Below are 12,257 nucleotides of genomic sequence, written 5' to 3' on the forward strand. Positions count from 1 at the left end.
AAAGTTTAGTCTTGAATATTGTTTATATGGAGTTTTAAAATGCAGTTATTTAATATTTTCTTGCCTTAGAGTGGGATGGGATGGGGGTATTGCCTAATTAAATTAAATTAAACTAAATTAAATTTGAATAAAATATAGGCTACTGCTGGTCCATAAAGTAAAGTTAATGTTTCTAGCCAATCTAACTAGCAATAAAATGACTGTGGGAAAGTAGCTTACACAAAGCATTGGCACCAGTGAGGACAGGTTGACGTGACGAGGGGCGAACAGATGGAGTTGTTGAAGACAAGATGTCGCCTCCGCCTGAACCAGTGGCTCCTGATGGTCCTGCATGATGGCACACGCACACAGCAGCGAGCTGCGCGTCAGACAAACACTAGCGCTGTTACCTGCGGAAGATCACTGATATTAACCTCCCTAATTAAATCCTAAAATGTATTTTAGTACTTTATTAACCAAGCGTTTTATTTTAATGTTAACCTACCTTTTTAAGAGTGTTTATGAGTGGTCTAAGGTATGATGCAATAGTGAGTTGAATAAATCGTCATTGACAAGACAAAGGGGCGTAACTACATAGGCTTTTGTTAATATAATCTGTTGAGCTATTGTTTTAAAGGTAGGATTACGTCGAGCGGATGGATTTCTTCCCATAAACCGCCTAAATTTTGTGAACGGAATATAAGACAAAAAGTAAGATTTGTATGTTACACAGAAGAAGTCCTTAATAAAAATGACAGAACAGGACTTCTTAAGCCAAATGGACTAAGTATATCAGAAATCAGAAATCAGAAATCAGAAACGTTTTATTGTCCTTCAACATTTACAACAAATGCAATAGACAAAAGTCAAGAAAATTCAGCTATTACATAAACAGCCTATTTTTAGGCAAAACAAAACAAGCCTAAAAACAAGTCAAAATAGGCTATACTAATACATATGCTTACAAATAAAAAACAATGTGGAAATGTGAGGACATTAAAAGTTAACTTCGTCAACCTTAAAATATTCTTCTAAGTCATAAAAAGGATTTAAAAGTAACCAATCCTGAGCTCTTTTTTTAAATGACTTAAGGTCCAATTCTTTGGCATTGATGCTAAGCTTATTAAATAATCTTAATGAAATAACATGGTAACTATTTTTACATTTACTTAACCTACAATAAGGCACGTCTAATAGGAACTGATTACGTGTGTTGTGTGAATGGATATTAAACCTATAAACATGGGAACTAGTATTTTTCTTAACCCTAAGTAAACACATAAATATGTACAGATTAATCACAGTCAATATTCTACTTCTTATGAACAATGGTTTGCAATGCTCTTCAATTGGAGCTTTGTTTATTATTCTAACTACCTTCTTTTGGAGTATTAACACTTCACTTATGTGACTACTGTTTCCCCAAAGAATCAAGCCGTAGCTAATTATGGATTGGAAAAATGCAAAGTAGGCTACCCTTATGTAGGTTTCAGGTACAACACCCATAAGATTTCTAAGCAAACAGATTACTCTGGACAATCTTGCACAAACCAAATCTATCTGAGGAGACCAGCTTAAACATTTATCAATTTTTATTCCTAAAACTGTAATTACATTTTCATTGTTTACATCTTGTGACTCTACTGGAATGTTTTTAAGACTACACAATAGATTTTGAGTTTTATTCTTATTAAGACAAAGGCTATTAGCATTAAACCACATATAAGCTGAATCAGTTGTGAGCTCAGTTACTGACATAAGATCATAAAAGTTGGGATGAACACTCAAAAAATTGGTGTCGTCCGCAAACATGATGGTAGAGGATCTTTTAATATTGGCTGGTAGGTCATTGATGACTGTGATAAAAAGAAGGGGGCCTATAATCGAGCCTTGTGGCACACCTGAGCTAACTTTCAAGCAGCTTGACATCTTGCCTCCTGCATCAACGAATTGAGTTCTCTCTCTCAGGTATGAATCAAAAAACTTAAGCTGTATACCGCGGATGCCATAGTACTCCAGCTTAGTGATGAGTATGTTGTGATCAATACAGTCAAATGCTTTACTCAGATCACAAGCTGTGATCTGAGCAAAGCTCGACTCCTCAAAAGCTCTCAAAATCTTAGAAACAAGGTGGTCCAGGGCATCCACGGTAGACAAACTTTTACGAAAACCAAATTGAAAATTTGAAAAAATTTTGTTTGTGTCAAAAAAAGAACATACCTGAGGTTTGATGACAGCTTCAATGATCTTGCCAATTATAGGGACCAGAGAAATAGGACGATAATTTTTAATCTGTGATTTTTCCCCTTTTTTGAAAATTGGGATGACTCGAGAAATTTTTTGGGAGGTTGGGAAAACACCTTCTTTCAGACATAGGTTGATACAAAAGACAAGGGGCATTACTATTTCAAAGATAATGTGTTTAACAATATTGCTTGTGAGACCATACACATCTTTGCTTTTTGAGGATTTCATTTTTGACACTGCACTGAGCACATCATCACATGACACTTCATTCCACTCAAGTTGGGTGCTGGGCCTCTTCACTTGCTGCAGGAAGTGATCCGCAGGCAGGGGACTCACAGGAATGCTGGCTCGAACATCGTTTACGGAGTTGATGAAGAATCTATTGAAGTCCTCGGCAGAATGGTTGTTGCTGACCTCCTTCTTCTCTCCAGAAACTCGCCTTACTATCGTCCACGCTGCTTGGCATTTGTTTGCTGATCGCTCAATGAAGTCAGCGTTTGCGGCTAATTTTGCTCTGTTCGCAACGTTTTTATAGAGGTTTCTTAGTTCTTTGTAGGCACTGTACGAGGCATCAGTTCTAAGGTTCATGTAGACAGTACGGTAAGCCATAACTGTTTCCTTAAGTTTCTTGAGGTCATCACTATACCAGGCCACTCCACTTTTAGGCCTATTGTCCTTACGTCCGGAAATCTTCTTTGCGGTTAGGTAACTAACAGGACAAGTTAAGTTGAAAATATCAATCAGCTTGTTAAAAAATAAATTGAAAGTCTCTTCAGCTGACTGATCGGCCGCACGGTTACTGTTCAGGATGTTAGGCCAGTTCACATTCCCCAGTTCAGCTTTAAAGTTGTTTAAGCACCTTGGGGAAAGACTGCGGTGCATAATTTCCTCAATATATGGTTTAGCAGCTTCTGATGCCGTTATTAGCCTCAACTCCAGGCCTTCGTGATCAGCTATGTCAGGGTGAACGATGTGTGTGGAGCAGGAGTTGGTCGGGACATTTGTAAAAATATTGTCCAGACAAGCTTTTTTGCGAGTAGGCTTGTCATTTAAGTAAACACAATCAAATTGCCTGAGTAGGTTAAGTAATCTTCTAACACTAGGCTGATCTCGGGTAACATCAAATCTTGAGTTTACATCGCCACCAATAACAATATTCATCTTCAATTTACTCAGGTGGATCAGTAGTAGCTCCAGATTATTCAGAAATATAAGTTCATCCCCTGCAGGAGAGTGATATATACAAACAATTATGATTTTAGGATTATCTAAAACTATTCCCACACATTCAAAGCTTATTTCATGACAAAAACATTCAATGTCCAACACTTGGAAGGTAGGCCTAGTAGGCTTGCTATTATTGGCGAATATTGCGACGCCACCTCTTATATGGGTTTTACGACAAAATATCGATGAAAGCTCATAACCCTCAACGATAACATAACCTGCCTCGTTTGGGTTCAACCAATGCTCGCTAAGGCAGAGAAAGTCATACTGATTACTCACAGCATGTAGGCCTAAGATGTTTTCCTTGGAATGTAACCCCTGCACATTAAGAAACAAGACATTAAGGTTATCATTTACTGGGTTTAGGCTATGTTTGCCCCAGTCTCGGCCGTGCGTTGAGAGTTTAAATTGCGCCTTGGAAGTTTGAATTCACTGATGAAAGTGTTTTCCGGCCAAAAGTCCTCACAAAAAATGCTATCCCATAGCGATTCTGGAACACCAACTTTGAAGGAGTTATAGGTTGGATACTTGGTATTCAGCTTTTCAACAACATAATCGCCACTTTTGAATGATGTAAGATGGTTTACGACATCGGCCTTTTCGACCGAAGGTTGAAGTCTCGAAACAAAAATAAATTTAGTCCTTTTCACTGCCTTCAGGTTAGAACTGTCATTACTGTTTGTCAACTTACCAGTGCCAGTTAATACTTTCCGGGTGGGCCTGCCATTTCCTTTAGGTTTAGTAGGCCTAACAGTTTCTTGATTCGTTAGTTCTGGCCTTCCATTTTCTAGGTTAGGATTAGACCTATTTTGCACGGTAGTTCTCTTCTTGTGCCTAACTGTCCTCCATGGGTTTCTGATGGAGTTAGAAGCACTCACTTCGGGGAAAGAGTCACTGGATATTACGTTATTTCCATTCACAGACGTCTTCTCAATATTCCAAACACAGGGTAATGGTTCACGGTCAAAATCTGCTTTCTTGGGGTTATCAACCGGCGTCATCATAACATTTATGGTAGAGGAACCATCTTCCCGATCTTGATTCGTCTGCTTGGAACTGGTTGAACGGGAGTTGTTCTGGAGAGATGGTTCTGTCGCAAGAGTCTTGGTAGGTTGGCAAGTATCACTCAAAACTTGATTTAATTTAGATCTAATAATTTCGCTCTCACTTTCTAGTCTAGTGAGCCCTTCAGACATAGACAAGTTACTTTTCCTTATCTCGTTCAGCTCCTTAATGATTTGAGTCAGATCCGAAGCGTTCTGTGGGCAGTTCTTAGACGACTCATCAGTTCCGAATCCCGAGTTGTTCACGGAGTCGTTCGCCAGTATGATCGCAACTCGTTCTGAACACGATTGGCAGTACCAATTTATTCCTTTCATTTGAAAAATACACTTAAAATGATCGAAATTGGTTTTTGAAATGCTAGCACAGGCGATATGCCACCATTTTTTACACCACCCATAACACTTCACTGCGTTATGACGATTCTGGACTAGTTTATCGCACGAGCTACAAATACTTTCAGACTCACCACCCGCCATCTTGCAGACGACTTATAGACTGACTTTGTAGGCTTACATGCCAGTAAGACAACACTTATACCTACTGTCATCAGATATAAGTGACTTACCACAAGTAGACTAACCTAACATAATCATGCTCAAACTCTAAATGAAAAAACCCAAGATATAACTGCATTAAAGTTCCTAGGTGAAAAATTTAAACATTTACAAGCTACATATTATATGGTGTAGATAAAAAATACTGTAGATTTTTGTGAACATCCAGGATCTAGCTGAAATGGCAAGGACTTTTCTGGAGATTGGGGATATCTAACAGCTGTATACATTCTGTGAATTAGGGATAGTGAGTGTAAGCCACATAACAAAGCTGTCAACTCACATAATCACCTCCAAATACACGCACAATGGTGTGTTAGTGTCATAAATATAAATCTAATACAATTAATCTTATTATATAATATATCTAAATCATTCTTCTATTTTCACTCATAACTTCACTGACCTTGCAGCTCTGGTCCCACAGTCGTGATGAGAGCAGACACCACCTTCCCGATGCACTGATGTACATCAACATGGAACTGGGAGACGTTGAGTAGCAGTTTGAGAGCCAGAGAGAGTGAAGGTTCTACGTAACCTCGCAACATCGGTCCTCCAGACTCGGCTATTAGAGCCAGCGCGTGTAGCGCCCACACCTAACATGACAAAGGTGATTGGGTAATATTTGGTAGACTATATGAAGAAAATTATTAGAAATGTTTTATAAATTTATCTTATAATATTTTTGTTTAATCAACCCCTTATTTAGCCACAGATTTTTATGATAAACTATTAGAAATTAAACCCATACTCCTAGCAATGTTTAAAGGTCATGTACTCATTCTTTTATTTTTTTATTATTTTTTATTTAATGTCCAAACAAGAAACATAAAGGAGTTGAGCACCTTTTTTTTAGTTCTAGTTTTTATTGTTACAATTAGTAGAGGTGGTGTTAACCAAAGTAGCTCTTTTGTCTTTCTGTTATAGCAATATTTCAGATTTCCTGACAATAACCGCTATTTTCAAGTAGCGCAATTTATCCTGCATTTTAAATACTCCAGCTCCAGCAATTTCAAAGCTACAAACATGATGGATTTACATTTGCCTATTGTAATACTGTATAACATTTTAAGACATATAAAAATAGTACACCAAGTTAGGTATAAAATCATAGATTCCAAAAAGAGTTTCAATTCAACTCCTTTGTATCGTGCGTGAATGTGGTTATTGGATTGGCTGAAATTAATAAATCCCAAGTAAATATTACAGTTTTTGGGCTATTACAATGCTCCAAAAGTATTTTCCAAACCGAGACTAAATATGATTTTAAGGAGTAATAAGTAAACACATGATCCAGGACAGGAAAGGCAGCACAGTAGAATATCAGTGTGTTTGAAGGGTAGACCTACCTGTACAGTAGGGGAAGACAAGTCCTGAGCCAAAGCAAGTAGTATACTAATGCTGGTGTTCAGATGTTGACTAGAACCGAGACTGCCTACGTAGCGATGTAGACAACCCAGGGCGAGCGAGTGACCTACAAACAAGAACAAGTAGTTCGTTTGTCCTTTTTGCCAAGGGCTTTAGCCTTGAAAAGCGCTTTTAGGGTGGTTTAATTAAACATGATATAGCTTCAGATTGTGTAAAAGAACTACAAATGTTAGCAGAAATAAACTTCCAAAAACAAATTATGTTAGGTTGTGATAGGATAATTAAATAAAAAAAAATATTATATTTTAATTCTTTTCAATAATTTAATGAATTCAGCTGTAATACAAATTGAACACACTTTAGTAATACAATCAAAAATAATTTTTTCATAATAATTTTAAATCTCAATCGGCCAAACAATATTATCTACCAACAAAACCATGACATTACCTGTCCGACTGGCAACATCACGAGCAAGTTTCAACCTGTCAAAGCTTGTCTGCGCTAGCTCAGCCGTGAACCTTGGGTCTCCCACCACTTGCGCCAAGCGACCCAGACACTCGGCGGCGGCACAGCGCAACATGGAGCTGCCGTTGGTCAGCACACCCTGCGGAATCAGCAGAGAATCAAACCCAAGCCTTTGGAAATACTCGGCAGACTAAGCACTTGCCCCCAGCAATCATTTTTAGGGATCGTCAAAATTTGGATTATAATACAGCGGTTATTTCACATAAAGGATAAAAGGGAATCAGTAAGCCATTTGCCTTATCTTGCCAATCTGCTTCTTTTATAGGGACCAGCCTAAACAACTTTTCGCTTTAGATAACTTTTCTGGGATATGTTGGAAACTAGGACATATTTCAAGGCAAATACAAATTAGATATGACGGATGAGTACAAAGATTTTTCTAGCTTTTTTAATCACTAAGAGTGTAGTGTTTTTCAGTCATTGTCATTAATTAAGACCCAATGATCAATATAATGATCAATCCTAACTTTTTGACCCTACTCGGCTACTCAGTAAATGAACTAAGACTAGGAAAAACACTTAACTTTAGATAATTTAACGCTTTTGGGAGTGAGAGGGTAACAATCATCACTCCATTCATTATAAGACCACAAAATGGCACTGGACATTGTAACCAGAAAGATAAGAACGTCTTTTTGTCACAACGTAAATCAACGTCCAATGTCAACATTGACTCATGAGTATTTTGAACTATCGAATGTCAGATTAACGAGATTCAACTGTATGTTTGTATTCCAAATGGGAATCATATGAAATAAAAAACCAAACCATATTTACTACATTAACTGAATTTCTCACAATAATCAAAGCAGTTGCGTTCTTCTTCACGTCATCCTGTCCGATCCCAGCCTTATTGTCTGTAAGCCCCTTGAGGCCTGAGAGCAGAGCCGCAAACACATTGAGAGTGACAGCGTCCGCGCGACAACTCTTGGCTGCCTTCATACACTCGGCAAAGTGTTCCAGCATCTGTAGCCGATGTTTGTTGGCCACTCTGGGAAACACACAGCCGAACAACACGACCGAGGCGTCAATCACAGCCACACCCAGCGGTAACGGACCAGGGATCTTCTCTCCCTAGATAAGGTAAAATAAAACAAAATAAAGACAAATTTCTTGGAAATGTAAAGATTTCACGAAAAAACATTCCCAATATTTTTTGTGTTTATCCCAGCTTGCTTTATATTAATGATTAGACCTAGAAACTGTCTACAACTTTAATTTTCAATTTCTTTCAATTTATACAAAGTGATTGGTATGTTTTTTTTCAATTAGAAAAAGTTTTGCTCTAGGTATCTTGAACAATACAGCTTCTAATTTTGTCATTTTTTGAATGTGACTTTATTCAGTGAATATTTTAGTCACCTTGGATTAATCTCAAAACACAAACATTTATCCGGTATAATAAATCTATTATCTTCATCACCAATCTAATTTCACTTACTGTAGGGACGGGACGGAACAAGCAGCAGCCATCATGTTCCAAAGCACCCGATCCAGCGGCACTGTTAGGCTGCAACTGTAAAGGGAATCACAATTATCATAAAACAATTTTAATTAATAAAACCTCAATGAGTACTTACTAATACTTGTATACTGTAGATTTAACACTCAACAAAAGACTCATTTTAATAGTGGTTTGTTTTTATTTTGTTTTTCAATAGTTTTTAATTTTAATGTTTTATATAGATCTAGCTCAAAAATAACAAAGGTGTTTTACAACTTACATTTAAGGCAGAGAAGAAAAATGCTCTTTAGTCAAAAGGAAGCTAATCAAATTATAGCTTAACAGGATTGGGCTAAACCTAAACCATATAGGTTTTATGGATCACTTTTCTATCAAGAATTCAACGTACGAATATTTTATTGTTTTTTATTATAATAATTATTAATTGTTAAACAATCAGGCCTGTAAGTTGCATGTACCAAGTTGTATGTTGTGTTGTGTGACATATTTTCTATGAACCCGAGAAATAATTGTGCCACCCCCCCTCATTCTTAGGGGAATTTTTATTTTCCTCACGCCTAAACAACCTAAAACCTTTTGCGCCCCTGGGCCCGGGCCAATCGGGTCTATGAAAAGAAGCCCTGCAATCAATGAATTTACCACTCTTGGTTTTGTGTTTTAATTAACGCAGCTGCTAATATATAAATACCCCACGTACAAGCTTTAATCAACACTAAATGGACTAGTACCTTAAATTAGACTACGTTGCTTGTGGTAAATTGAAGCTAAGAAATAACAAATAAATATACATGGAACGTCACACATAAAATTACAAAAAAAGAATTGAGGAAATAGTGTTCCCAACACTTATAAATCAACATAAAACAATCCAGAACATAGATGAAACCAATATTCTATATGAAGGTGTAAAAAAATAAGACAGCAATCAATCAGGGAAATTTAACAAATCATGGTTGCAAACTTAAAAGACACAACACTTACAACCCCTTTGATAACGCTAAGTGCAATGAGAAAGTAAACTACAGAAAGATCAGGTACAAATTGGTGAAACAAAATCAAGACTTTCAAACATCTACAAGGCGTACCTTCCAACCTTCCAACAAGGAAGGAATACAGCAACACCATTAATGAAAGTTACAGGGAGAAGTTATAAAATAAATTGTATGATTATTAGTTATAATAAATATGTGCAATAAACTTAGAGGCAAAAGAGATTACTTGTTATTTTAACAACTATTTTTCATAAACATAAAGGCAATTTTTAAAAAATCTTCCTGTCTGAAAAAATTTGCAAGATAATTTATATCAAGAACACTTACTAACTTTTAATTATAAATAAAAAATTTAGTTCAATTTCCAAAAGATCTCATTTTCTGTAGTTTAGCCTACATAGTGATGCACAATATGAGCTGGACAAAAATAAAAATAAATAAACTAAAAACAAAACCAACAATCCATGCAGTCCAAACCACTGGACTTACATGTTCGCCATCAGATCTGCGACCAGAGTCCATCTAAACAACAACAGTAAAGTTGGAATTGAACCTCGAACTTTTAAAACACATTGATTGTATGCTCGAGTATAGGTTGGGGTGCCACCAATGCTGTTGTGAACAAAGCCTGAATATAGATCAGGCATCAATATGTCATTTTTTTATTATTATTTTTTTTTTACTTTTAATTTTTTTTTTAATTTTGATTTTTATTATTACTATAGGCCTAGTATTATGTTAGCCATTATGTTAGCCATGTTGATAAATCATTGTGTTAGCCTCTGCATGGTCTGAGAAAAGGTACCTCTTGTTGTTTAATGTTATTTTGCCATAACGACAAGAGGTCCCATTTTTAATATTCACTTTATAAACAGACTTTAGTCCAAAAAATGAATTGTACTGCATTCTAATGGAAATTTAGAGAACTACAACAAAGTTCAGTTTACGGAGAACACAATATCTCACAAATTTTGTCGTCCCGAAAAGAGGTACCTTAATTATCTTTTGGAGAAATAATATAGGGCCAACAAGAAGTCCCTTTTCTGAAATGTGATTTTTACAACATGCTTCGATAAAACAATTATTTAAATTAAAACTACCGTGAGTTAATTGTTATTGTCGATACGTGTAGTGCTGGTTTCGTATGTTATTTTGTTGCAAATCGTTTTCGGATCAGCCATCTTTGTATCTTACTGTGGCAGTGCTTTTTGAACAGTGTAGTGTGGGGGTTTGGCTTTAGTGCTTTGAGGCCTTTTCTGTGATATTTTTTATGGGTACTTCGCCCTGGTTTATACTCTCCGCCCTTTTTTTTAGTGCTGCTATCTGATGGTTTCTTGTAAAACTACTTCCACAATGACTGGAGCACAATACATGCTACAACTGCCTCTCCTATTGGATGAAACTAAATTTCAACATTTTCGCACACTCTATTCATCCTTTGTAGCACATTAGTTCCTACACCTGACCGCAGCGAACGTCTTAATGAACAGATTGAATACCAAACAGCTCTAAGTAAATTTCTATATCAACCATACTCCATCATGTGAGTATAGTATTCCTGTAATGTAAATAGAAAAGTCAGAGATGACAAACCGACCTGTTCCTCTATAGTGCGATGGTCTGTCTCCTGCAGCCAGGATCCCAGGATAACAGACTCGTCAATGTGACAGACGGAGCGCAGCTGGGACGTCGTAGTGTTGGCCGAGTTCTCACTCAGCGTGAACTCCGCCACAAGTAGTCGCAGCAAGTGTGTGTAGGAGCCTGTAGACGGACAGGATAGACAGTCAACGTTGCAAAGTTCAACACTGGATTACACATTTTGTAAGAGATTAGTTGAGTCCACATAGGCCTTGGGCCACTGCATGGAACATATACAGCAAAGCAAACGGTAGCTGGTCCATTACAAGAGTGAACCATACTGATAAACTTAAAGACGAATGTTAAGATGTGAAACACAACATTGCTACCATTGATTTTTAGTCTGTCATGTATTCTACTGAACAACAACTTCACAAGTCAAGGCCAAATATCACTGGTTTTCAAGTTAGTAAAATACTTCCCATGTACTAAACAAAATGTAGAGGATTTTTTTTTTAAGAAATAATTTGGACATTTTTGTGACGTTTGGGATCTAGAATTGTTATGTCTTCTCTAAGACTGTTTATAATTCATTTATACATATTTTTACTATCATATGTTTTTCTATTGTTTTTGTTTTGTAAACATTCATGAAATAGATTTTGTGTTGAGTTAATATGCGTGCATTTATTAATTATTTTGTAATTAATAAGAGTCATTTTAATTGGCGACGAGTGTGAAAATCAACTAGCCACTGAAAAATTCAACACATTTACTTTTAAAAATTACATTCAATTTCTAGTTTCAAGATACATTAATATTTTATACAGTTCAAACTATAATGGATGCACAACAGTTTACCTTACTTCTAAACACATTCAATGAACAACAAAAAGCACTTGTACGTGAGATGTCAAACATGTTTCAAGCTCAAATTCAAACAATTGTTACATCAATTGGAAAACCCAGAGAAGAAAGCTGTCAATCTACAATGTCAAATGTTGCTACATTCGAAAACTTCAATGCCAAACAAGAAAAGTTTACCAGCTATTTAGAACGTTTCGAAAACTATTATACAATGAAAGGTTTGACTGATAAGAAGAAAATTGCTCAGCTCTTGTGTAATTCTATAGGTAGTGAACATTATAACAACCTATCTGCATTTTTGGGCCCAGACAAGCCACTCAAATCATTAGATTATGAAACTCTGTTGAATGACTTCAAGAAACTATTGACTCCAAAGAAAAGTGTTGT

General features: G+C 36.4%; 1 protein-coding gene across 4 annotated transcripts in view; it reads right to left on the reverse strand.

The window, feature by feature from the left end:
• Positions 1-12,257, reverse strand: part of LOC128991267 (HEAT repeat-containing protein 5B-like) — a 55,735-nt gene that overhangs the window by 21,400 nt on the left and 22,078 nt on the right. For 2 of the 4 annotated variants that reach the window (XM_054413982.1, XM_054413981.1), the window contains exons 16-23: positions 11,023-11,186; positions 9,915-9,947; positions 8,410-8,484; positions 7,767-8,042; positions 6,891-7,047; positions 6,422-6,546; positions 5,479-5,668; positions 220-389 (exon numbers count right to left, since the gene is read on the reverse strand). In XM_054413982.1, the coding sequence (XP_054269957.1) occupies positions 220-389; positions 5,479-5,668; positions 6,422-6,546; positions 6,891-7,047; positions 7,767-8,042; positions 8,410-8,484; positions 9,915-9,947; positions 11,023-11,186 (1,190 nt within the window). The remainder of the gene's footprint in view (positions 1-219; positions 390-5,478; positions 5,669-6,421; positions 6,547-6,890; positions 7,048-7,766; positions 8,043-8,409; positions 8,485-9,914; positions 9,948-11,022; positions 11,187-12,257) is intronic. The other 2 variants (XM_054413984.1, XM_054413983.1) reach the window with 1 other exon arrangement.

The sequence above is a fragment of the Macrosteles quadrilineatus genome, unplaced genomic scaffold (assembly GCF_028750875.1).
Source record: "Macrosteles quadrilineatus isolate MER2022 unplaced genomic scaffold, UCM_ALF_1.0 Scaffold_4__1_contigs__length_99947679, whole genome shotgun sequence".
NCBI classification, from domain to species: domain Eukaryota; kingdom Metazoa; phylum Arthropoda; class Insecta; order Hemiptera; family Cicadellidae; genus Macrosteles; species Macrosteles quadrilineatus.